Below are 27,576 nucleotides of genomic sequence, written 5' to 3' on the forward strand. Positions count from 1 at the left end.
GAATTCATTGTCCCATCAATGAACGCAAGTTGTCCATGGCCAGACGCAGCAAAGTGAAGCACAAACCATGATACCACCACCACCGTCACAGATGAAATGAAGCTTTTATACTGGAATGTAGTGTTCTCCTTTCTTCAAACATAACGCTTCTCATTTAAATCATAAAGCTCTATTTTGGACCCATCTGTCCGCAAAAAATTGTTCCAATAGCCATCTAGCTTGTCCAGGTGATCTTTAGCAAACTGCAGACAGGCAGCAATGTTCTTTTTGGAGAGCAGCAGCTTTCTCCTTGCAATCCTGCCATGCATACCATTTGTTGTTCAGTGTCCTGATGGTGGACTCATGAACATTAATATTTGCTAATGTTAGAAAGGCCTTCAGTTGCTTAGAGGTTACCTTCGGTTCCTTTGTGACCTTGCAAACTATTAGACGCCTTGCTCTTGACGTGATCTTTTTTGGTCGACCACTTCTGGGAAGGGTAATAATGGTCTGGAATTTTCTCCATTTGTACACAATCTGTCTGACTGTTGATTGGTGGAGTCCAAACTCTTTAGAGATGGTTTTGTAACCTTTTCCAGGCAGATGAGCATCAACAACTCTCCTTCTAAAGTCCTCAGAAATCTCCTTTGTTCATGGCGTGTGTTCATGTGTTGTGAACATCAGACTTTGATAGATCCCTTCAAAATATCTGCTAAGCCTAAAAGGTTCACATAATTTTGCCAATCACAGTTATGTGATATTGGATAATTTTCCTCAATAAATAAAATGAGCACTTCTAATTTTTATTTTGTGTCATTTGTTTGATTGATTCTTTTTATCTACCTTTACGATTTCTGTGAAAATCTGAGTTAATTTTAGGACAAATTTCAGCAAAAATATAGAAAATTCTGAAGGGTTCACAAACTTTCAAGCCACACAATTCAATTATAAAAAGTGGTTGTGCAGTAAAAGTGTAGGGAAACATGAGGGAATCAGCCTGTACCCTGAAAAATGCCTGCAAGTTAATTTTGGTGTCACATTAAGACACTTTTAAATAATTTGTTAAAAAACATCTGTTGCCCAATTGCTAACAAACTTGCTGCTGTGATCAACTCAGAATTACCCCCATAGTTCTTACCAAAGGCACAGCTCAGAACCAGGCAGCCTGTCTGTATGAACTCTACATACCTGACAATCCAGATCCTGTAGTGCCCATAGGTTGTATATGAGAATAACTCGGAGGCCCCATCATTGAAGATGGAACGTTTTGCCTTGAATCAAGATATAAATTTCCTGTACAACAAAGAATATATAATAAATTAAAGTGATTCTAGTACTGTGTCTTCTTAGGTAGGTTCACATGGCTAATATTACAGCATAAAACATGTTTAGGATATTTTAAATTAAAATTATGCATTTTCTTTTCAAGAACGTAACTACTGCTCCCTTATCCTCATCCAAATAAATCATATGGATATGAGTGGACACCTCCGATAAAGTATATATTCACATGCTTGAAAAGTCTGTTGGGTGTCTGTTTTTTCCTGCCTATTAGATAGGAAAAAACAGACACCCGACTGACTTTTCAAACAATCGAATATCCCCTGCAATGTCAATAAGGCTGTCTTAATCACGACATTGGGGGTAATTCAAACCTGAAAGCTAAGCTGCGTTTTCTCACAGCCTGTGATCAGGTCTGAACTGCGTATGCACCACAATGTGCAGGCGCGATGGACCGCAGCAACGGGGATCGCTGCATAGCGACGGGATGGTGCGAAAAAAGCGATCCCACGGGCGATTGCAAGGTGACTCACAGGAAGAGGGTGTTTGTGGGTGGCAACTGACCGTTTTCAGGGAGTGTCTGGAAAAAATAGGATTTTAATACCTACCGGTAAATCCTTTTCTCCTAGTCCGTAGAGGATGCTGGGGACTCCAAAAGGACAATGGCGTATAGACGGGATCCGTAGGAGACATGGGCACACTATAAGACTTTGAATGGGTGTGAACTGGCTCCTTCCTCTGTGCCCCTCCTCCAGACTTCAGTTATAGGAACTGTGCCCAGGACATTTCGAGGAAAAGGTTTTTTGTTACACTAAGGGTGCGATACATACCAGCTCACACCACAAACATACCATACAACTGGATTAGCAGGAATACCAGATAACAGTATGAACGAAAAACAGCAACAAGCTGAACATAACCGATACACAACCTTCGTGTAACCGAAAACAACAACTAACAATACAACTGCAAGTAACAGTCCGCACTGGGATGGGCGCCCGGCATCCTCTACGGACTAGGAGAAAAGGATTTACCGGTAGGTATTAAAATCCTATTTTCTCTTACATCCTAGAGGATGCTGGGGACTCCAAAAGGACCATGGGGTCTATACCAAAGCTCCAGACCGGGCGGGAGAGTGCGGACGACACTGCAGCACCGATTGAGCAAACATGAGGTCCTCATCAGCCAGGGTATCAAACTTGTAGAACTTAGCAAAAGTGTTTGAACCCGACCACGTAGCTGCTCGGCAAAGTTGACGTGCCGAGACCCCTCAGGCAGCCGCCCAAGATGAGCCCACCTTCCTGGTAGAATGGGCCTTCACTGACTTCGGCAACGGCAACCCAGCCGTAGAATGAGCGTGCTGAATCGTATTACAAATCCAGCGTGCAATAGTCTGCTTGGAAGCAGGATTTCCAATCTTGTTGGAAGCGTACAGGACAAACAGAGCCTCCGTTTTCCTAACAAGAGCCGTTCTGGTGACATAAATTTTCAAAGCTCTTACGACATCGAGAGATTTTGGCACCGTCACGGCATCCGTAGCCACAGGTACCACAATAGGTTGATTTATGTGAAACGAAGACACCACCTTCGGCAGAAATTGTTGATGAGTCCTCAATTCCGCTCTATCCACATGGAAAATCGAATATGGGCTGTTGTGAGACAAATCCGCCAATTCCGACACCGGTCTGGCGGACGCCAAGGCCAAAAGCATGACCACTTTCCAAGTGAGAAATTTCAACTCAATCTTTCACAAAGGTTCAAACCAGTGAGACATAAGAAATTGTAACACCACGGTGCCACGGGTGGCACAAACGGAGGATTGATATGCAACACTCCCTTCACGAAAGTCTGAACTTCAGGAAGGGCGGCCAATTCTTTTTGAAAGAAAATAGATAAAGCTGAAATATGCACTTTGATGGAACCCAATTTCAGGCCTGCATCCACGCCTGCCTGCAAAAAATGGAGGAAATGACCCAGCTGAAACTCCTCCGTAGGAGCTTTCTTTGCTTCACACCACGACACATATTTTCTCCAAATACGGTGATAATGCTTCGCCGTGACCTCCTTTCTAGCCTTAAGGAGAGTGGGGATGACTTCCCCGGGAATACCCTTTCGAGCTAGGATTTGGCGTTCAACCTCCACGCCGTCAAACGCAGCAAGTCTTGAAATACGCATGGCCCCTGCAGTAACAGGTCCTCTCTGAGAGGAAGCGGCCAAGGATCTTCTATGAGCAATTCCTGAAGATCCGGATACCAGGCTCTCCGCGGCCAACCTGGAACGACGAGTACTGCCGGAACCCTTGTTCGTCTTATGATCCTCAACACATTTGGAATGAGAGGAAGTGGAGGGAACACATATACCGACTGAAACACCCACGGAGTTACTAGGGCGTCCACTGCACTGGCTTGGGGTCCCTTGACTTGGAACAATACCTCGGAAGCTTCTTGTTGAGGCGAGACGCCATCATGTCTATTTGAGGAATTCCCCAACGCCTTGTCACTTCTGTAAATACCTCTTGATGAAGAGCCCACTCTCCTGGATGGAGATCGTGTCTGCTGAGGAAGTCTGCTTCCCAGTTGTCCACGCCCGGAGGGAAGACTGCTGACAGAGCGCTCACGTGTTTTTCCGCCCAGCGGAGAACTCTTGCGGCCTCCGCCATCGCCGCTCTGCTCTTGTTCCGCCCTGGCGGTTTACGTACGCCACCGCTGTTACGTTGTCCGACTGAATCAGGACAGGTAGACCTCGAAGAAGGTGTTCCGCTTGCAGAAGGCCGCTGTAAATGGCTCTTAACTCCAGAACGTTTATGTGGAGACAAGTTTCCTGGCTTGACCATTTTCCCTGGAAACTTCTTCCTTGTGTGACTGCTCCCCAACCTCGGAGACTTGCATCCGTGGTCAGCAGGACCCAATCCTAGATCCCGAACCTGCGTCCCTCCAGAAGGTGAGAACTTTGCAGCCACCACAAGAGAGAAATTCTAGTCCTGGAAGATAGACTTATTTTCCGGTGAATGTGCAGGTGAGACCCGGACCATTTGTCCAGCAGGTCCCACTGAAATACCTTGGCATGAAACCTGCCAAACGGAATGGCTTCGTAATCCACAACCATCTTCCCTAGCACTCGAGTGCATTGATGAATCGACACTCTTGCCGGTTTCAGAATCTCCTTGACCATGCATTGGATTTCCAGAGCTTTTTCCGCCGGAAGAAACACTCTCTGCAGTTCCGTGTCCAGGATGATGCCCAAGAAAGGCAGCCGAGTTGTCGGAATCAACTGAGACTTTGGCAAATTTAGAATCCAACCATGATGTTGCAGAACTGTCAGGGAGAGTTCCACATTCCTTAGCAACTGCTCCTTCGATCTCGCCTTTATCAGGAGACCGTCCAAGTACGGGATAATTGTGACCCCTGCTTGCGTAGGAGTACCATAATTTCCGCCATCACTTTGGTGAAGACCCTCGGGGCCGTGGAAAGCCCAAACGGCAACTTCTGAAATTGGTAATGATAATCCTGCACCGCAAATCTCAGGAAAGCCTGATGTGGAGGATATATCGGGACGTATAAGTAGGCATCTTTTATGTCGACTGATGCCATAAAATCCCCCCCTTCTAGACTGGAGATCACTGTTCGAAGAGATTCCATCTTGAACTTGAAAGTTTTTAGATACAGATTGAGGGATTTTAAGTTCAGGATCGGTCTGACCGAGCCGTCCGGCTTTGGCACAACAAAGAGGCTTGAATAAAACCCTTCTCCCCGTTGGGACGGGGGAACCAGGACAATGACACTCTGGAGACACAGCTTTTGTATCACAGCACTCACTACTTCCCTTTCTGGGATAGAAACTGGCAAGGCTGATTTGAAAAATCGGTGGGGGGGCACCTCCTGAAACTCCAGTTTGTACCCTTGGGACACTACGTCAAACACTCAAGGATCTAGGCCCGAGTGAAAGCAGACCTGACTGAAGAGTCGGAGACGCGCCCCCCACCAACACGGACTCCCGTAGGGGAGCCCCAGCGTTATGCGGTGGACTTGGCAGAGGCCGGGGAGGACTTTTGGTCCTGGGAGCCTGACACAGCAGGCGACCTTTTTCCCCTTCCTCTGCCTTTTGAAGCAAGGAAGGACGAGCCTCTTCCTTTTTTGTATTTATTAGGCCGAAAGGACTGCATATGATAATGGGGTGCCTTTTTCTGTTGTGCTGGAACATAAGGAAGAAAAGATGACTTACCCGCTGTAGCGGTAGACACCAGGTCAGCGAGGCCGTCACCAAACAAGACACTACCTTTATAAGGGAGAGCTTCCATAGCTTTCTTGGAGTCGGCATCAGCATTCCATTGATGAATCCACAGCACTCTCCTGGCTGAGACTGCCATGGCATTGGCCCTTGATCCCAAGAGGCCAATATCCCTCGCCGCATCCTTTAGGTAAAGCTGCAGTGTCCCAAGCCGACGCCACGGCAGGTCTGAGGAGTGCACCCGTAGTGACATAAATGGCCTTTAATGTCGTTTCCTGCTTACGATCCGCAGGATCCTTGAGGGCAGCAGTGTCGGGAGACGGAAGCGCCACCTTCTTGGAAAGCCGGTACAGAGCCTTGTCCATATTGAGAGATGACTCCCACTTCTCCCTGTCGTCAGAGGGGAAAGGATATGCCATAAAAATTCTCTTGGGAATCTGCCACCTTTTATCCGGCGATTCCCAAGCCTTTTCACAAAGAGCGTTCAGTTCATGAGAGGGGGGAAACATCACCTCAGGTTTCTTTCCCTTATACAAACAAACAAACCCTTGCATCAGTCACAGCAGGTACTTCAGAAATATGTAAAACATCTTTAATAGCCACAATCATGTACTGAATACTCTTAACCAATTTTGGATGTAAACTGGCCTCACTATAGTCGACACTGGAGTCAGAGTCTGTGTCGGTATCCGTATCAGCTATTTGGGTAAATGAACGCTTTTGTGACCCTGAGGGGGCCTGTACCTGGAATAAGGCGTCCTCCATGGATTTTATCCACGTTTTTGTCTGAGAATCAGATTTATCCAGCCTTTTAGACAATAATGCCACATTTGCATTCAATGTACTCCACATATTCACCCAATCAGCAGTCGGCGGTGCTGACAGAGTCACTCCCAAATCCTTCTCTGCGCCCCCAGTAACTTCCTCCGGGGAGGAGCACTCAGCCTCAGACATGTCGACACACCGTACCGACACACACACACTCACACTGGCTAAAGGGGACAGACCCCCAGGGAAGCCTGTTAGAGAAAACACAGAGGGAGTATACCAGCTAACACCCCAGCACCCATATAATACTGAAAAATAATATATGATGTCTGCGCTGTTTAAATAGCACCAAATTACTGTGCCCCCCCGTTTTGCTCCCTGTACTTGATAAGGAGAGTGGAGGTCTGGGCCAGCGTCTCTGCAATGTCTGTGAAGAGAGAAAATGGTGCTGGTAAGCTGTGAGGGCTAAGCCACGCCCCCTCCTGGCGCGCTGTAGTCCCGCCCAATTTCAAATATTTATACTGGCGGAGGCTTATATTTAGTGCCTAGGCACTTATAATATGTCTTTCTGCCAGTTTTATAGCCTCAGTAACATGCTGCCCAGGGCGCCCCCCCTGCGCCCTGCACCCTGTGAGTGCCGTTGGAAGTATGTGTGGGAGCATGGGGCGCAGCGCGACCGCTGCGCTGTACCTCGTTACTGAAGTCTTCTGCCGTCACTGACGTCTTCTTTCTTCTGTATACTCACCCGGCTTCTTTCTTCTGGCTTCTGTGAGGGGGATCACGGCGCGGCTCCGGGAACAAGCAGCTAGGCGCACCAAGTGATCGAACCCTCTGGAGCTAATGGTGTCCAGTAGCCTAAGAAGCTGAGCCTTTAACTCAGAAGAAGTAGGTCTGACTTCTCTCCCCTCACTCCCACGAAGCAGAGAGCCTGTAGCCAGCAGGTCTACCTGAAAATAAAAAACAGAAAGTATTTTCAGAGAAACTCAGGAGAGCTCCCCTAGTGTGTGTCCAGTCTCTCTGGGCACATAATCTAACTGAGGTCTGGAGGAGGGGCATAGAGGGAGGAGCCATTTCATACCCATTCAAAGCCTTATAGTGTGCCCATGTCTCCTGCGGATCCCGTCTATACCTCATGGTCCTTTTGGAGTCCCCAGCATCCTCTAGCACGTAAGAGAAACACAGGCGTGTCCAAGCATTGGAAGGGAGGGTGTCTGGCGTCAATTCCGGTCCTGGACAGGCTGAAGTGATCGCAGCGGCTAAGTAAGTCTTGGGCTGCGCAGAGACTGCACAAAATCAGTTTGTACAGCTCTGCAACACGTGTTCGCACACTTGCACAGCTAAAATACACTCCCCCAGTGGGCGGTGACTATCTGATCGCAGGGCTGCGAAAATCGCTGCCCAGCTATCAGGTCTGAATTAGGCCCATTGTTTGAATATACTGTACTTAGTTGTGTCCAACCCAGCAGCTTCCCATATTTCAGCAGTATAAAAAGAACACTTAACATCATGCACCCCGTTTAGGTGCTGAGGATGCCATCTACTGACTTACCATCCATTTGACAGATGGATCTGTTTATACACAAAAAGTTATGTGGTTGCCATGCAACCAAATGGATTTTTTGGAAAAATGCTTCGGAGCTTGTGGCAGAGCCTAAGGCCTGCCAGTGTGGACCAGTATGTATTCCAAACATCTGTCAGATGGTCTTGTCTACTTTTATCCAGAAGTGTCAGCAAGGAGAGTATTGTACTGATCCAAGCGCAAGACTTGGTAGTAATGCACAACTCCAGCCTTGGGGATATTAAGACTTGGTACCAAAGCCTGGCTAAAAATGCACAAACATTCCACATTTCAGAATGAACTTTATATATGAAATTTATAAACAAATAATAGTTTGCAATCAGGTTTTTATGGTTCTGGTATCAAACTTCAATTTGACAGTTGAGATGAAAAACATTGCTATATTTTTTTATATTATTGATCCGCTCACAGAACTACACTTATCTGATGTCATGTAAACTACACACACTTTAATGTTCCTACAATTTGAATAACAACTATAGAATCTTTAGATCAGGTTTTAACATGTATGGCCAGTGGCGTTACTAGCGGCTTGGAGGCCCCCTGCAAACTCTCAAGGTGGGCATCCTCCAGAGCTGATTCACAGCTGTGGCTGCGCTCGGGATGCATCACCCAACTTCAGTTCTCCTTCCTGTATAAGCCAGCCCCCAAACTCCTATTGGCTAGTCACACTGCTATCTGGAGGCGGCTTACACAGGAAGCAGAAGCTGAGTGCTGCTGCCTCCAGAGTGCAGCGGCGGCTGTGAAACACTGAGCTACAATGTATTTAGTGACTGATTTCAGGGTGAGCCCCCTTCATCTTGTGGGTCCCAAGACATATGCCAATCTAGTCATGCCACTGTGTATGGCCAGCTTCACTATGTCAATGCAATTGTCTGCCCATTTATTGAAACTTGTTATTTTTTATTATTATTATTTGCACTGCAAATAACATTTTTTGATAATTGCACTCAATGACGGCTCAATACTTTGCCATTAAATACTAACACTAGAGTCAAGGAATATTGTTTTAGATTTTTTTTTTTACTATGTATGGGAATCCAAGCACTGGGTTTTTGCTAGTTGAGGAAGGCAGGGGTAGCAGATGTGAGATCTTTAAGAATTTCCTACATGAATTATATAACGATTGTTATAAATAAATTATATATACAAATTTGGAGTGTGGTTTCAGCACTGGGAAAGTGCCAGCCACAGCCCATCTGAAGCACCACCCTAGCGTATTGCTATTAAAGAGAACAATTTCCTCTACATGTATGTACTAAAAATTCTAACTCTCCCGCCTCCATACTGCCATTAAAAAAACTATACTTTCTTACCATGTGTGTGGCTGCATGTTTTATGTAATTCTATATCCAAAGCAGACAATTATTTCCATGTATGCAACACAAAATAACACTGTCCTATTAAGTGCTAATCCAGTACTTCAGCCTGGACTGAATCTATAGCTGCTATGGATTTCCTTTCGCAAATACTGGTCATATATAATTATTTATTCCACCACCCCACAAGAACCCCCACATATTCATAATACCTGTTCCGAGATGCTGTGTGGGTTTGGTATTATGCATGTTCCCATGACATACAGGTGACTGTACATTGCTCTGTGGATGGATAAACCCAGTGTGATTGAAGAACTCACTGAGCGAGGAGCACAGGTCTGCAAGCTGAACTTGATCGAGTGACCAATTCTTAAGATCTGCTTGTCTCATACTTTCCATCAAACCTGAGTAAGAAATAAAATTCTTGTTCAAAAAAACATTTCCGGTATTGGACATATGAACTATAGAAGTGACAAACAAGAATATAGCATTGGTTTACAGGATTGTAACCATTATAGTTTATTATTGTTGTAACTATTATTATAATAATAATAAAAATAATAATAATAATAATATGAATATTCATTATTATATATCATTAATTGTAACGATTATTGTTTATTCTTTTGTTTTGTTGGGGAAATGTGCTCTATCCACTTTCACACTTCCAGCATGTTTGCTTAAAGGCCCATACACACTTGACGATGCACACATCGTTAACGACCGTCGTTAACTACTTCCCTTGAACTTCCCTTGAACAGCTGAGCAAACGACATGAGCATACACACTACCAACGACCAAAGATGAAAGACCAAAGACCATTCATCGTTGAAGCATCCAAGCTGAACAGTTTATTAAAATAATGAGCTGGGAACAGGGCTGGTGAACAGTGGCTTGGTCGTTGGTCTTTCACACCATACACATTCAACGACGTCTCTGGTCGGTAACGACCATAGTGGAAATTGAGCATACATGCTCCACAGATAAGCGAGGGTCGTTAACGTCCCACGGGGCCGCGCATCGGTGGTCGTCGGATGCATACACACTTGACGATATAATGAGCGACGTCGTTGATGAGGGCTGAAATGAACGACATCGTTCATTTTATCGTCAAGTGTGTATGGGCCTTTACACACTGCCTCCATTCTGCTCCTTACACACAAACACAACTAGATGGGGTAACTGCGCTTAGCATCGTGACCATGGGCGGCTACGTCAAATAGTACATCCCGACCTGAAGGCTTGATAAATGGGGGCCTAAGTACATTCATCTCCTCAAAGGCTTTGGTGCTGTTGTGAACATACTGGTGACACCCACTTCAATACTGGGCTCACCCAGAGGTGGCTCCTAATTAAAAAAAATAAATAAAGTGCAGATGTTCCCAAGGATCAGGTGCAATTATTTTTCTCCTTCACTTGATTACATTTCATAATTCTCTCCCATTCAAAACACGGTGACAGAACATGTTTTGGCTGCTCCTGTGACACTAGACTTGATTTGCAGATCTGTACTATAAATTTATGTCAAGCTACATTTCTTCACAGCAATTTATTTTCTTTCTTTTGTTCCTTTTAGATTACATGCACATTCCAGCCTTGGAAGAGAAGCAAAAGATTGTACAGAGCCAACATTGAGAAAGTGGAGTTTTTTTTGCCAAACATACATCAGCAGTGGAAGTGAGGAGAAATGTATATGTGATACACATGCTCCATATACAGATTTAAACTCTGTGCTTCTGTATGATTTATTTAAGCTGTCAGGTCCTATGCTTCATGGTCTGCCAAATCTCAAAGAAAGAACAGCAACCACCACTGCAAATTTCTGGAAATTTTTCCCAATTGCAGAGATCAATGCAAAATACATTGTATCCTAGTTTAGAATACAAATTGAGAAGAGAATCATAGTAAAGTGCACTGGGGGGTCATTTTGTGTGTTGAACAAAGTCCGTGATATTACTAAAGGTCACATTGGAGGCCACCATTTTGTGTGTGCTGAATCTAGTATTCATGGTAATGCACCTTAAAAATTCACTAAGAACCAAGCACATCACTAATGTTCACATTGCAATTAGCCAATATTCATGATTATGTATCTTACTTCACTAGGGACATCTCTAAGGTTTACATTGGTAGCAGCCATTTTGTGTGCTGAGCAAATATGCATGGGAAAGTACTATGGGTTTTGGATCAATGAGTTGACCTGGACAAGGTCGACAGTCAATAGGTCGGCCAATATTGGTTGACATGGACAAGGTCGACATGGGAAAAAGGTTGATATTATTATAAGGTCGACATATGAAAAGGTAGACAGGAGTTTTTTTTTGTGTTTTTGGTGTTATTTTCTCCGTAACATGACCAGGAACCCTGATTAATGTACTGTGTCACCTTGCATGGCGAGCAGATGTTGGTAAGGTGCCTTGCTGCACACGACACAGTTTACTATTCCCAGTCGTAGTCCACGTAGATGGCATAGTATGAATAAATTGAAAAAACAAACAAAAAAAGACCTCATGTTGACCATTGCCATGTTAACCTTTTTAAAATGTCTACCTAATGCCGGTCGACCAATAGTGGTCAACCTACTGATTGTCGAGCTAACTACTGTTGACCTAACAACTGGATACTGCACTATGAAGCCATGACATCATTAAGGCACCTCAGTATTTCATTTTTTTTTTTTATGTGCATGTTTCATAAAAAACTTCTTGACAGAGACAAGATAAAAAATGTATGTAAAGATGAAATCAAATGTAAAAAGTCAGTATCAATAAATATACCCTGGAACTGGGAGAGATCCACATCAGACCAGTTGGCACTGCTGGCAATACGGCAGCTTTCTTTGAGCATGTCTAGAGTGGAGTACCAGTCTGGAAAAAAGACAAACTTATTAACCGCAGTCATACATCAGCCAATCAGTTTATCTCATCAACCAACTTTCTAAAGCTTCTGTATATATAAAGTAAATAAAAATAAAAAAAGCAGCAAAGCATTTTATGTGCTCTCACGTCTAAGAGAAAATAAGAATTTACTTACCGATAATTCTATTTCTCATAGTCCGTAGTGGATGCTGGGGACTCCGAAAGGACCATGGGGAATAGCGGCTCCGCAGGAGACTGGGCACATCTAAAGAAAGCTTTAGGACTATCTGGTGTGCACTGGCTCCTCCCCCTATGACCCTCCTCCAAGCCTCAGTTAGGATACTGTGCCCGGACGAGCGTACACAATAAGGAAGGATCTTGAATCCCGGGTAAGACTCTTACCAGCCACACCAATCACACCGTACAACTTGTGATCTGAATCCAGTTAACAGCATGATAACAGAAGGAGCCTCTGAAAAGATGGCTCACAACAACAAAAAACCCGATTTTTGTAACAATAACTATGTACAAGTAATGCAGACAATCCGCACTTGGGATGGGCGCCCAGCATCCACTACGGACTATGAGAAATAGAATTATCGGTAAGTAAATTCTTATTTTCTCTAACGTCCTAGTGGATGCTGGGGACTCCGAAAGGACCATGGGGATTATACCAAAGCTCCCAAACGGGCGGGAGAGTGCGGATGACTCTGCAGCACCGAATGAGAGAACTCCAGGTCCTCCTCAGCCAGGGTATCAAATTTGTAGAATTTAGCAAACGTGTTTGCCCCTGACCAAGTAGCAGCTCGGCAAGTTGTAAAGCCGAGACCCCTCGGGCAGCCGCCCAAGATGAGCCCACTTTCCGTGTGGAATGGGCTTTTACAGATTTTGGCTGTGGCAGGCCTGCCACAGAATGTGCAAGCTGAATTGTACTACAAATACAACGAGCAATCGTCTGCTTAGAAGCAGGAGCACCCAGCTTGTTGGGTGCATACAGGATAAACAGCGAGTCAGATTTTCTGTCTCCAGCCGTCCTGGAAACATATATTTTCAGGGCCCTGACTACGTCCAGCAACTTGGAATCCTCCAAGTCCCTAGTAGCCGCAGGCACCACAAATAGGTTGGTTCAGGTGAAACGCTGAAACCACCTTAGGGAGAAACTGAGGACGAGTCCTCAATTTCGCCCTGTCCGAATGGAACATCAGATAAGGGCTTTTTCAGGATAAAGCCGCCAATTCTGACACGCGCCTGGCCCAGGCCAGGGCCAACAGCATGACCACTTTCCATGTGAGATATTGTAACTCCACAGATTTAAGTGGTTCAAACCAATGTGACTTTTGGAACCCAAAACTACATTGAGATCCCAAAGTGCCACTGGAGGCACAAAAGGAGGCTGTATATGCAGTACCCCTTTTACAAACGTCTGAACTTCAGGGACTGAAGCTAGTTCTTTTTGGAAGAAAAATTGACAGGGCCGAAATTTGAACCTTAATGGAGCCCAATTTCGGGCCCATAGACACTCCTGTTTGCAGGAAATGTAGGAATCGACCCAGTTGAATTTCCACCGTCGGGCCTTACTGGCCTCGCAACACGCAACATATTTTCGCCAATTGCGGTGATAATGTTTTTGCGGTTACATCCTTCCTGGCTTTGATCAGGATAGGGATGACTTCATCCGGAATGCCCTTTTTCCTTCAGGATCCGGCGTTCAACCGCCATGCCGTCAAACGCAGCCGCGGTAAGTTTTGGAACAGACAGGGTCCTTGCTGGAGCAGGTCCCTTCTTAGAGGTAGAGGCCACGGATCCTCCGTGAGCATCTCTTGAAGTTCCGGTTACCAAGTCCTTCTTGGCCAATCCGGAGCCACGAATATAGTGCTTACTCCTCACCATCTTATCAATCTCAGTACCTTGGGTATGAGAGGCAGAGGAGGGAACACATACCCTGACTGGTACACCCACGGTGTTACCAGAGCGTCTACAGCTATTGCCTGAGGGTCCCTGGACCTGGCGCAATACCTGTCGAGTTTTTCCCAACGGTTTATAATCATGTGGAAGACTTCTGGGTGAAGTCCCCCCTCTCCCGGGTGGAGGTCGTGCTGAGGAAGTCTGCTTCCCAGTTGTCCACTCCCGGAATGAATACTGCTGACAGTGCTATCCCATGATTTTCCGCCCAGCGAAGAATCCTTGCAGCTTCTGCCATTGCCCTCCTGCTTCTTGTGCCACCCTGTCTGTTTACGTGGGTGACTGCCGTGATGTTGTCCGACTGGATCAACACCGGCTGACCTTGAAGCAGAGGTCTTGCTAAGCTTAGAGCATTGTAAATGTCCCTTAGCTTCAGGATATTTATGTGAAGTGATGTCTCCAGGCTTGACCATAAGTCCTGGATATTCCTTCCCTGTGTGACTGCTCCCCAGCCTCGCAGGCTGGCATCCGTGGTTACCAGGACCCAGTCCTGAATGCCGAATCTGCGGCCCTCTAGAAGATGAGCACTCTGCAACCACCACAGGAGGGACACCCTTGTCCTTGGTGACAGGGTTATCCGCTGATGCATCTGAAGATGCGACCCGGACCATTTGTCCAGCAGGTCCCACTGGAAAGTTCTTGCGTGGAATCTGCCGAATGGGATTGCTTCGTAGGAAGCCACCATTTTACCCAGAACCCTTGTGCATTGATGCACTGAGACTTGGCTCGGTTTTAGGAGGTTCCTGACTAGCTCGGATAACTCCCTGGCTTTCTCCTCCGGGAGAAACACCTTTTTCTGGACTGTGTCCAGGATCATCCCTAGGAACAGAAGACAAGTCGTCGGAACCAGCTGCGATTTTGGAATATTGAGAATCCAACCGTGCTGCAGCAACACTACCTGAGATAGTGCTACACCGACCTCCAACTGTTCCCTGGATCTTACCCTTATCAGGGAATTGTCCAAGTAAGGGATAACTAAAATTCCCTTCCTTTGAAGGAATATCATCATTTCGGCCATTACCTTGGTAAAGACCCGGGGTGCCGTGGACCATCCATACGGCAGCGTCTGAACTGATAGTGACAGTTCTGTACCATGAACCTGAGGTACCCTTGGTGAGAAGGGTAAATTTTGACATGAAGGTAAGCATCCTTGATGTCCCGAGACATCATGTAGTCCCCTTCTTCCAGGTTCGCAATCACTGCTCTGAGTGACTCAATCTTGAATTTGAACCTCTGTATGTAAGTGTTCAAAGATTTTAGATTTAGAATCGGTCTCACCGAGCCGTCCGGCTTCGGTACCACAACAGTGTGGAATAATACCCCGTTCCCTGTTGCAGGAGGGGTATATTGATTATCACCTGCTGGGAATACAGCTTGTGAATGGCTTCCAAAACCGTCTCCCTGTCAGGAGGAGACATCGGTAAAGCCGACATTAGGAAACGGCGAGGGGGAGACGTCTCGAATTCTAATTTGTACCCCTGAGATATCACCTGAAGGATCCAGGGGTCTACTTGCGAGTGAGCCCACTGCGCGCTGAAATTCATTGAGACGGGCCCCCCCACCGTGCCTGATTCTGCTTGTAAAGCCCCAGCGTATACTGAGGGCTTGGCAGAGGCGGGAGAGGGTTTCTGTTCCTGGGAACTGGCTGATTTCTGCAGCCTTTTTCCTCTTCTGTCACGGGGCAGAAATGAGGAACCTTTTGCCCGCTTATCCACGAAAAGACTGCGCCTGATAATACGGCGTCTTCTCATGTTGAGAGGCGACCTGGGGTACAAACGTGGATTTCCCAGCTGTTGCCGTGGCCACCAGGTCTGAAAGACCGACCCCAAATAACTCCTCCCCTTAATAAGGCAATACTTCCAAATGCCGTTTGGAATACGCATCACCTGACCACTGACGTGTCCATAACCCTCTACTGGTAGAAATGGACAACGCACTTAGACTTGATGCCAGTCGGCAAATATTCCGCTGTGCATCACGCATATATAGAAATGCATCTTTCAAGTGCTCTATAGGCAAAAATATACTGTCCCTATCTAGGGTATCAATATTTTCAGTCAGGGAATCCGACCACGCCAACCCAGCACTGCACATCCAGGCTGAGGCGATTGCTGGTCGCAGTATAACACCAGTATGTGTGTAAATACATTTTAGGATACCCTCCTGCTTTCTATCAGCAGGATCCTTAAGGGCGGCCATCTCAGGAGAGGATAGAGCCCTTACAAGCGTGTGAGCGCTTTATCCACCCTAGGGGGTGTTTCCCAACGCACCCTAACCTCTGGCGGGAAAGGATATAATGCCAATAACATTTTAGAAATTGTTATCGGGGGAAACCCACGCATCATCACACACCTCATTTAATTTCTCAGATTTAGGAAAACTACAGGTAGTTTTTCCTCACCGAACATAATACCCCTTTTTTTGGTGGTACTCGTATTATCAGAAATGTGTAAAACATTTTTAATTGCCTCAATCATGTAATGTGTGGCCCTACTGGAAGTCACATTTGTCTCTTCACCGTCGACACTGGAGTCAGTATCCGTGTCGGCGTCTATATCTGCCATCTGAGGTAACGGGCGCTTTATAGCCCCTGACGGCCTATGAGACGTCTGGACAGGCACAAGCTGAGTAGCCGGCTGTCTCATGTCAACCACTGTCTTTTATACAGAGCTGACACTGTCACGTAATTTCTTCCAACAGTTCATCCACTCAGGTGTCGACCTCCTAGGGGGTGACATCACTATTACAGGCAATCTGCTCCGTCTCCACATCATTTTTCTCCTCATACATGTCGACACAAAAGTACCGACATACAGCACACACACAGGGAATGCTCTGATAGAGGACAGGACCCCACTAGCCCTTTGGGGAGACAGAGGGAGAGTTTGCCAGCACACACCAGAGCGCTATATATATACAGGGATAACCTTATATAAGTGTTTTTCCCCTTATAGCTGCTGTATAGTTAATACTGCGCCTAATTTGTGCCCCCCTCTCTTTTTTAACCCTTTCTGTAGTGTAGTGACTGCAGGGGAGAGCCAGGGAGCTTCCCTCCAACGGAGCTGTGAGGGAAAATGGCGCCAGTGTGCTGAGGAGATAGGCTCCGCCCCCTTATCGGCGGCCTTATCTCCCGTTTTTTTATGTATTTTGGCAGGGGTTAAATGCATCCATATAGCCCAGGAGCTATATGTGATGCATTTTTTGCCATCCAAGGTGTTTATTATTGCGTCTCAGGGCGTTCCCCCCAGCGCCCTGCACCCTCAGTGACCGGAGTGTGAAGTGTGCTGAGAGCAATGGCGCACAGCTGCAGTGCTGTGCGCTACCTTGTTGAAGACAGGACGTCTTCTGCCGCCGATTTTCCGGACCACTTCTGCCTTCTGGCTCTGTAAGGGGGCCGGCGGCGCGGCTCTGGGACCCATCCAAGCTGGGCCTGTGATCGTCCCTCTGGAGCTAATGTCCAGTAGCCTAAGAAGCCCAATCCACTCTGCACGCAGGTGAGTTCGCTTCTTCTCCCCTTAGTCCCTCGATGCAGTGAGCCTGTTGCCAGCAGGTCTCACTGAAAATAAAAAACCTAAACTAAAACTTTCACTAAGAAGCTCAGGAGAGCCCCTAGTGTGCACCCTTCTCGTTCGGGCACAGAGATCTAACTGAGGCTTGGAGGAGGGTCATAGGGGGAGGAGCCAGTGCACACCAGATAGTCCTAAAGCTTTCTTTAGATGTGCCCAGTCTCCTGCGGAGCCGCTATTCCCCATGGTCCTTTCGGAGTCCCCAGCATCCACTAGGACGTTAGAGAAACATTGTTCTGCTGTCATTGCTTGGTAATGCCATGAACAGATCTGTCTTACTGTGCCATATACCTTTGTATTACACTGAATGAGCCAGATTCAGAGTTGCACGTAAAGCAGCTGCACCTTCACAAATAATCCACAGTAGGAAGCAGTTGTCACCAGCAGTACACATAACTCAGAATAGTCCACAAATCCATCTACACAACAAAGGCAAACTTAAGGTGGGTACACACTTGAAGTTATGCTCCGTGAACGTACACATTGGGCAATATTTTAAACAATATTGCTCAGAAGGCTGAAAATGAGAGTTATCGTCTTAAATATTGCCTAATGTATACGCACCTTTACTCAACACGCGAATGCCCTGTTGCCACAGTACCACCCACCCAGTCGCAAATGCAGATACGACTGAGAAATGTACAACTCTGAATTGCCCCCAGTTTAGTATGCAGGAACCAACGCATGCACCATTTTCTAAAACTTGTGAGATACTGTATGTAAGCAGATGGAATTCTGTGCAACTCTGAATAAGGCCCTATTTGATAAAAGAGAACAAAGTCTGCTTATAACCAATGTACACTTTTTTAATAATATAGTCAAACAAGGAGGTGAGTAACTATTTAACACAACCTGAAAAAATAAAAATATCAGCCTTATACATTTTCAGTATAACTTTTTTATGGATCTGTAAAAAAATGATGTACCTATTTTTCTCTTACGTCCTAGGAGGATACTGGGGTCTATTTAGTACCATGGGGTATAGACGGGTCCACTAGGAGCCATGGGCACTTTAAGAATTTGATAGTGTGGGCTGGCTCCTTCCTCTATGCCCCTCCTACCAGACTCAGTTTAGAAAATGTGCCCGGACACGCTGAAGGCACCAGCCTGCCTGCTTCGTGGGACTTAGGGGGGAAGGCAACCTCTTGAAAGGTTAATGGTCCCGTTACCCTCTGACAGGACACTGAGCTCCTGAGGGACCTATTCGCAAGCTCATCATGGCGAGCGTACAGTCCCGCAGCATGCCGCCACACCTAACAGAGCCAGAAGAATGAAGAGTGGTGAAAACTGAGCTGGCTTCCAAACTAGCGGGTCGCAGACCATTATGGCGGCATGAGGGTATGGAGACGCACGGCTTCTAAACGGGACGGAATGCGTCTCCGGACAAAACTGCGTCCCCGTACACTGTACACAGTACCCATACTGGCACAACAGCCTTAAAACGGTTTTCTCCATTTTAAGCACCAGATTCCTCAGTCAGTATAAAAAAAGCTGGAAGATCGCGCGTCATTGAAGGGGCAGGGCTTCACTATGAGAGGATACAGCAGCTCACCAGCGCCATTTTCCCTCTGCAGTGGATACAGACGCTGACTGACAGGGACGCGCAGCTCCTCCAGTGTGACTCTAAATTACCTCAGCGGTACCAGGGTGTCATAGCAGATGGGGAGCGATTACTAGTGTACTAGGTCCCCTATCAGGGTACTTAGTCTGCAAACTGCCTAAGCTTGGCATTAACGATAAGGGAGCGTTTGAGGCTGGCTCCAAACATCTGTGTGTCTCCCTGAAGGGCTCTTTGTGGGTTAATTGTGCTTAACCTTTCCTCTGTGTGTGTGTGCTGTCACATTAAATTAGTGTTCCTCTTCACCAGGGGGCTCATTACTGGGTATTCAGGGTTCACAGACTAGCGGGACTGAACCGGAATGGGTTAATTCTATTGAGGGAATGATCTCAACTCTTTCTACAAAATTGTCCCGCAATGAGATAGAGACGCAATACTTAAAACAGACTGTGGATGAGTTTATGAACAGAGACTCAGTCCCCAGGACAGCGTCTTAATCCCTTCCCATTTGTCCGCAAAAGTGATCTCTGGCCCATATCCTGCAGTCTGACGCTGACAGGTCAGACATGGAGGAGGGGGAGGTGGACTCAGAGGCGGGGCTGCAGCTCTGTCACAGGAAATAGAGGCTCTTATAGAGGCTATCAGAGATGTTCTGCATATTGCTGATAAGGTGTCAGGTGTCAGAGGAGTGTGAGGAATCTTATTTTAATGTAAAAAAGAAGTCCTCAGTCACTTTTCCTTCCTTCCGCAGCCCCCCCAACCAAGAAGACTTATTCAGCTTCTAAGTTACAGTCCTTTTGGACGGCCAAGTTCAAGGGCAAATCCAGAGGTGCTTCTACGTCCTCCAGCGGTGCAAGAGGTAAACCTTGCAAACCAGCAACAGCAGGTGCTCAGGAACAGAGCTCAGGCTCTGCTTCCTCAAAGAATTCAGCATGACGGTGGACCACAATGCCTTGAAGGCTGTCAGGTGGGAGTTTCCCTACAATTCTTCAGTCAAATCTGGTCAAATTCGTGCCAGGATCCCTGGGTCAAATCTTATTTCCCAGGGCTACAGACTGGAGTTCCAAGTGCTCCCACCTCACAGATTCTTCAAATCAGGCTTGCCAGTTTCACAAGAGGCAAGTATAACTTTACAACATGCCATCCAAAAACTGGTACAGACTCACGTCATTGTTCCAGTTCCACCTCATCAGCTAAACAAGGGGTACTATTCCAACTTGTTTGTAGTACCGAAACTGGACTGTTTTGTAAGACCAGTTTTGAACCTCAAGTCGTTGAACTCGTACTTACAAGTGTTCAAATTCAAAATGGGAGTCTCTGAGAGCGGTGATCTCAGGTCTGGAGAAGGGGGAATTCCTAGTATCTCTGGATATCAAGGATGCGTACCTTCACATTCCGATCTGGCTGCCTCATCAGGCTTACCTATGGTTTGCACTGCAGGACTGTCACTACCAGTTCCAGGCCCTACCATTTGGTCTCTCCAAATGACAGCAGAGGCCAGGAATGCAGATGGTGGCGGCTGTGAGCGGGACGGCGGCGGGGGTAAGCTGGGCAGCGGGGGGAGCAGTGATCGGCGGCCAGAGCTGGCTGCAGGCGGACATCTCTGGGGCGGCGGGGGGAGGCGCTGCAGGGAAAGAGGTGCCCGCGGGCCGCGGGGGGAGCAGAGATCGGCGGCCGGCAGGGGGAGCTGGCTGCGGTGGCGGGGGGAGGCGCTGCCTCTCTCCCTGCAGCGCCAACCCCCACCGTCGCAGACATATCCCCCCGCTGGCTGTTGATCTCAGCTCCCCCAGCCGCCCGCAGCACCGCTTGTCTCCTCACCGTAATCCGGCTTGTTTTCAAGTTGGATTGAGTTTGTTGGAAAGGGGGACAAAACCTGTCTGATTTGGCCCCATTTCCGACAGATCCACGTGTATTCCGCCGATCCACGTGTTTTAGGTCGGAACCCCATCCGACCTATTTCTGTCGGAAGCTGCTGTCTTTCCGACAAGACGACAGCTTCCGACCATTATTGAATACACCTCAATGAAGAGAACCCTTCTTGATATTTTTTCTATGTTCTAAGAAACGCATTTTCAGTTTTCTTATTGTGCGTCCTATATACTGCTGTCCACAACCAAATACAACAAGATAAAACTACATACTGTAGGATGAGTCACAATTTACAAAAGCCTCTATGTCAAATATTTCCCCTGTATTGTTTGATTTAAACGTTTTATTTTTAGTGTTTACATTACCACAGGTAATACACTTGTTTCTTGAGCATCTAAAAAATCCTTTCGGTTTTTCAAACAACCAATCATCACTATTGCTCGCTTTTTCTAGTACATTCCTGATTAATGTTTTTTTCTAGAACATACTCTGTGCTAGTTTCTGTTTTAATATTTCAGATTTTTTGTATACAATTTTTATATTCCTACCTATATCTACTTCTATAATGGATCAATTTTGAGAATTGTAGTATTTTTAAGAATTATTTGTCGTATTTCAGTAGCGTGTGTATTGTACGGAGTAACAAAAACACATCTATTACCCCCATTAAACTCAACGATAGACTATTTTATTCCTCTTTTCCAACAATGTGCTTCTTTCTATTTGTTCTACATCAGTAAGTGCTTTTGAAAGTATATGATTAGGATATCCTTGTTCCTGAAAGGCAGAATAAACATTTTTTTACTTGTTTCTGATAACTACTTTCCCTAGAGCAATTTCTTTTAATCCTTAGAAATTGTCTCTTAGGGGTATTGTCCCGCCAAGCTCGTACACGGCTACTTGTATATTTAAAATAAGAATTTACTTACCGATAATTCTATTTCTCGTAGTCCGTAGTGGATGCTGGGGACTCCGTCAGGACCATGGGGAATAGCGGCTCCGCAGGAGACAGGGCACAAAAGTAAAAGCTTTAGGATCAGGTGGTGTGCACTGGCTCCTACCCCTATGACCCTCCTCCAAGCCTCAGTTAGGATACTGTGCCCGGACGAGCATACACAATAAGGAAGGATTTTGAATCCCGGGTAAGACTCATACCAGCCACACCAATCACACTGTACAACCTGTGATCTGAACCCAGTTAACAGCATGATAACAGCGGAGCCTCTGAAAAGATGGCTCACAACAATAATAACCCGATTTTTGTAACAATAACTATGTACAAGTATTGCAGACAATCCGCACTTGGGATGGGCGCCCAGCATCCACTACGGACTACGAGAAATAGAATTACCGGTAAGTAAATTCTTATTTTCTCTGACGTCCTAAGTGGATGCTGGGGACTCCGTCAGGACCATGGGGATTATACCAAAGCTCCCAAACGGGCGGGAGAGTGCGGATGACTCTGCAGCACCGAGTGAGAGAACTCCAGGTCCTCCTCAGCCAGGGTGTGCCCCTGACCAAGTAGCAGCTCGGCAAAGTTGTAAAGCCGAGACCCCTCGGGCAGCCGCCCAAGATGAGCCCACCTTCCTTGTGGAATGGGCATTTACATATTTTGGCTGTGGCAGGCCTGCCACAGAATGTGCAAGCTGAATTGTACTACACATCCAACTAGCAATCGTCTGCTTAGAAGCAAGAGCACCCAGTTTGTTGGGTGCATACAGGATAACAGCAAGTCAGTTTTCCTGACTCCAGCCGTCATGGAAACCTATATTTTCAGGGCCCTGACAACATCTAGCAACTTGGAGTCCTCCAAGTCCCTAGTATCCGCAGGTACCACAATAAGCTGGTTCAGGTGAAACGCTGACACCACCTTAGGGAGAAACTGGGGACGAGTCCGCAGCTCTGCCCTGTCCGAATGGACAATCAGATATGGGCTTTTGTGAGACAAAGCCGCCAATTCTGACACTCGCCTGGCCGAGGCCAGGGCCAACATCATGGTCACTTTCCATGTGAGATATTTCAAATCCACAGATTTGAGCGGTTTAAACCAATGTGATTTGAGGAATCCCAGAACTACGTTGAGATCCCACAGTGCCACTGGAGGCACAAAAGGGGGTTGTATATGCAGTACTCCCTTGACAAACTTCTGGACTTCAGGAACTGAAGCCAATTCTTTCTGGAAGAAAATCGACAGGGCCGAAATTTGAACCTTAATGGACCCCAATTTGAGGCCCATAGACACTCCTGTTTGCACGAAATGCAGGAATCGACCGAGTTGAAATTTCTACGTGGGGCCTTCCTGGCCTCACACCACGCAACATATTTTCGCCACATGTGGTGATAATGTTGTGCGGTCACCTCCTTCCTGGCTTTGACCAGGGTAGGAATGACCTCTTCCGGAATGCCTTTTTCCCTTAGGATCCGGCGTTCAACCGCCATGCCGTCAAACGCAGCCGCGGTAAGTCTTGGAACAGACATGGTACTTGCTGAAGCAAGTCCCTTCTTAGCGGCAGAGGCCATGAGTCCTCTGTGAGCATCTCTTGAAGTTCCGAGTACCAAGTCCTTCTTGGCCAATCCGGAGCCACGAGTATAGTTCTTACTCCTCTACGTCTTATAATTCTCAGTACCTTAGGTATGAGAAGCAGAGGAGGGAACACATACACCGACTGGTACACCCACGGTGTTACCAGAACGTCCACAGCTATTGCCTGAGGGTCTCTTGACCTGGCGCAATACCTGTCCAGTTTTTTGTTCAGGCGGGACGCCATCATGTCCACCTTTGGTCTTTCCCAACGGTTCACAATCATGTGGAAGACTTCCCGATGAAGTCCCCACTCTCCCGGGTGGAGGTCGTGCTGAGGAAGTCTGCTTCCCAGTTGTCCACTCCCGGAATGAACACTGCTGACAGTGCTATCACATGATTTTCCGCCCAGCGAAGAATCCTTGCAGTTTCTGCCATTGCCCTCCTGCTTCTTGTGCCGCCCTGTCTGTTTACGTGGGCGACTGCCGTGATGTTGTCCCACTGGATCAATACCGGCTGACCTTGAAGCAGAGGTCTTGCTAAGCTTAGAGCATTGTAAATTTCTCTTAGCTCCAGTATATTTATGTGGAGAGAAGTCTCCAGACTTGATCACACTCCCTGGAAATTTTTTCCTTGTGTGACTGCTCCCCAGCCTTTCAGGCTGGCATCCGTGGTCACCAGGACCCAGTCCTGAATGCCGAATCTGTGGCCCTTTAGTAGATGAGCACTCTGCAGCCACCACAGAAGAGACACCCTTGTCCTTGGAGACAGGGTTATCCGCTGATGCATCTGAAGATGCGATCCGGACCATTTTTCCAGCAGATCCCACTGAAAAGTTCTTGCGTGAAATCTGCCGAATGGAATCGCTTCGTAAGAAGCCACCATTTTTCCCAGGACCCTTGTGCAATGATGCACTGACACTTTTCCTGGTTTTAGGAGGTTCCTGACTAGCTCGGATAACTCCCTGGCTTTCTCCTCCGGGAGAAACACCTTTTTCTGGACTGTGTCCAGAATCATCCCTAGGAACAGCAGACGTGTCGTCGGAGACAGCTGCGATTTTGGAATATTTAGAATCCACCCGTGCTGTCGTAGAACTACTTGAGATAGTGCTACTCCGACCTCCAACTGTTCTCTGGACCTTGCCCTTATCAGGAGATCGTCCAAGTAAGGGATAATTAAGACGCCTTTTCTTTGAAGAAGAATCATCATTTCGGCCATTACCTTGGTAAAGACCCGGGGTGCCGTGGACAATCCAAACGGCAGCGTCTGAAACTGATAGTGACAGTTTTGTACCATGAACCTGAGGTACCCTTGGTGAGAAGGGCAAATTGGGACATGGAGGTAAGCATCCTTGATGTCCAGGGACACCATATAGTCCCCTTCTTCCTGGTTCGCTATCACTGCTCTGAGTGACTCCATCTTGATTTGAACCTTTGTATGTAAGTGTTCAAATATTTCAGATTTAGAATAGGTCTCACCGAGCCGTCTGGCTTCAGTACCACAATATAGTGTGGAATAATACCCCTTTCCTTGTTGTAGGAGGGGTACTTTGATTATCACCTGCTGGGAATACAGCTTGTGAATTGTTTCCAATACTGCCTCCCTGTCGGAGGGAGACGTTGGTAAAGCAGACTTCAGGAACCTGCGAGGGGGAGACGTCTCGAATTTCCAATCTGTACCCCTGGGATACTACTTGTAGGATCCAGGGGTCCACTTGCGAGTGAGCCCACTGCGCGCTGAAACTCTTGAGACGACCCCCCACCGCACCTGAGTCCGCTTGTACGGCCCCAGCGTCATGCTGAGGACTTGGCAAAAGCGGTGGAGGGCTTCTGTTCCTGGGAATGGGCTGCCTGCTGCAGTCTTCTTCCCTTTCCTCTATCCCTGGGCAGATATGACTGGCCTTTTGCCTGCTTGCCCTTATGGGGACGAAAGGACTGAGGCTGAAAAGACGGTGTCTTTTTCTGCTGAGATGTGACTTGGGATAAAAAAGGTGGATTTTCCAGCTGTTGCCGTGGCCACCAGGTCCGATGGACCGACCCCAAATAACTCCTCCCCTTTATACGGCAATACTTCCATGTGCCGTTTGGAATCTGCATCACCTGACCACTGTCGTGTCCATAAACATCTTCTGGTAGATATGGACATCGCACTTACTCTTGATGCCAGAGTGCAAATATCCCTCTGTGCATCTCGCATATATAGAAATGCATCCTTTAAATGCTCTATAGTCAATAAAATACTGTCCCTGTCAAGGGTATCAATATTTTCAGTCAGGGAATCCGACCAAGCCACCCCAGCGCTGCACATCCAGGCTGAGGCGATCGCTGGTCGCAGTATAACACCAGTATGTGTGTATATACTTTTTAGGATATTTTCCAGCCTCCTATCAGCTGGCTCCTTGAGGGCGGCCGTATCTGGAGACGGTAACGCCACTTGTTTTGATAAGCGTGTGAGCGCCTTATCCACCCTAAGGGGTGTTTCCCAACGCGCCCTAACTTCTGGCGGGAAAGGGTATAACGCCAATAATTTTCTATCGGGGGAAACCCACGCATCATCACACACTTCATTTAATTTATCTGATTCAGGAAAAACTACAGGTAGTTTTTTCACACCCCACATAATACCCTCTTTTGTGGTACTTGTAGTATCAGAAATATGTAACACCTCCTTCATTGCCCTTAACATGTAACGTGTGGCCCAAATGGAAAATACGTTTGTTTCTTCACCGTCGACACTGGAGTCAGTGTCCGTGTCTGTGTCGACCGACTGAGGTAAATGGGCGTTTTAAAGCCCCTGACGGTGTTTGAGACGCCTGGACAGGTACTAATTGGTTTGCCGGCCGTCTCATGTCGTCAACCGACCTTGCAGCGTGTTGACATTATCACGTAATTCCCTAAATAAGCCATCCATTCCGGTGTCGACTCCCTAGAGAGTGACATCACCATTACAGGCAATTGCTCCGCCTCCTCACCAACATCGTCCTCATACATGTCGACACACACGTACCGACACACAGCACACACACAGGGAATGCTCTGATAGAGGACAGGACCCCACTAGCCCTTTGGGGAGACAGAGGGAGAGTTTGCCAGCACACACCAAAACGCTATATTATACAGGGACAACCTTATATAAGTGTTTTCCCTTATAGCATCTTAATATATAATAATATCACCAAATAAGTGCCCCCCCTCTCTGTTTTAACCCTGTTTCTGTAGTGCAGTGCAGGGGAGAGCCTGGGAGCCTTCCTAGCAGCGGAGCTGTGTAGGAAAATGGCGCTGTGTGCTGAGGAGAATAGGCCCCGCCCCCTTTTCGGCGGGCTTCTTCTCCCGTTTTTCTGACAACCTGGCAGGGGTTAAATACATCCATATAGCCCCAGGGGCTATATGTGATGTATTTTTAGCCAGCATAGGTACTTTCATTGCTGCCCAGGGCGCCCCCCCAAGCGCCCTGCACCCTCAGTGACCGTTGGTGTAAAGTGTGCTGAGAGCAATGGCGCACAGCTGCAGTGCTGTGCGCTACCTCATGAAGACTGAGAAGTCTTCAGCCGCCGATTTCTGGACCTCTTCTCTCTTCAGCATCTGCAAGGGGGTCGGCGGCGCGGCTCCGGTGACCCATCCAGGCTGTACCTGTGATCGTCCCTCTGGAGCTAGTGTCCAGTAGCCTAAGAAGCCAATCCATCCTGCACGCAGGTGAGTTCACTTCTTCTCCCCTAAGTCCCTCGTTGCAGTGAGCCTGTTGCCAGCAGGACTCACTGAAAATAAAAAACCTAACAAAACTTTTACTCTAAGCAGCTCTTTAGGAGAGCCACCTAGATTGCACCCTTCTCGGCCGGGCACAAAAACCTAACTGAGGCTTGGAGGAGGGTCATAGGGGGAGGAGCCAGTGCACACCACCTGATCCTAAAGCTTTTACTTTTGTGCCCTGTCTCCTGCGGAGCCGCTATTCCCTATGGTCCTGACGGAGTCCCCAGCATCCACTTAGGACGTCAGAGAAAAAAAATATTAGTATCCACTGATTTAAAGAAGGTTTCAGTATGGATGTTCCCACCCCTGGACAGGAGTGCAATGTCCAGAAATGTGATATGTT

General features: G+C 47.1%; 1 protein-coding gene across 3 annotated transcripts in view; it reads right to left on the reverse strand.

Moving 5' to 3' along the window:
* Positions 1-27,576, reverse strand: part of FOXJ3 (forkhead box J3) — an 886,133-nt gene that overhangs the window by 23,433 nt on the left and 835,124 nt on the right. For all 3 annotated transcript variants that reach the window (XM_063942940.1, XM_063942939.1, XM_063942941.1), the window contains exons 10-12: positions 11,931-12,020; positions 9,366-9,557; positions 1,168-1,272 (exon numbers count right to left, since the gene is read on the reverse strand). In XM_063942940.1, coding sequence (XP_063799010.1) covers positions 1,168-1,272; positions 9,366-9,557; positions 11,931-12,020 — 387 coding nt within the window. The remainder of the gene's footprint in view (positions 1-1,167; positions 1,273-9,365; positions 9,558-11,930; positions 12,021-27,576) is intronic.

Source organism: Pseudophryne corroboree, chromosome 10 (genome assembly GCF_028390025.1).
Source record: "Pseudophryne corroboree isolate aPseCor3 chromosome 10, aPseCor3.hap2, whole genome shotgun sequence".
In the NCBI taxonomy this organism is placed as follows: domain Eukaryota; kingdom Metazoa; phylum Chordata; class Amphibia; order Anura; family Myobatrachidae; genus Pseudophryne; species Pseudophryne corroboree.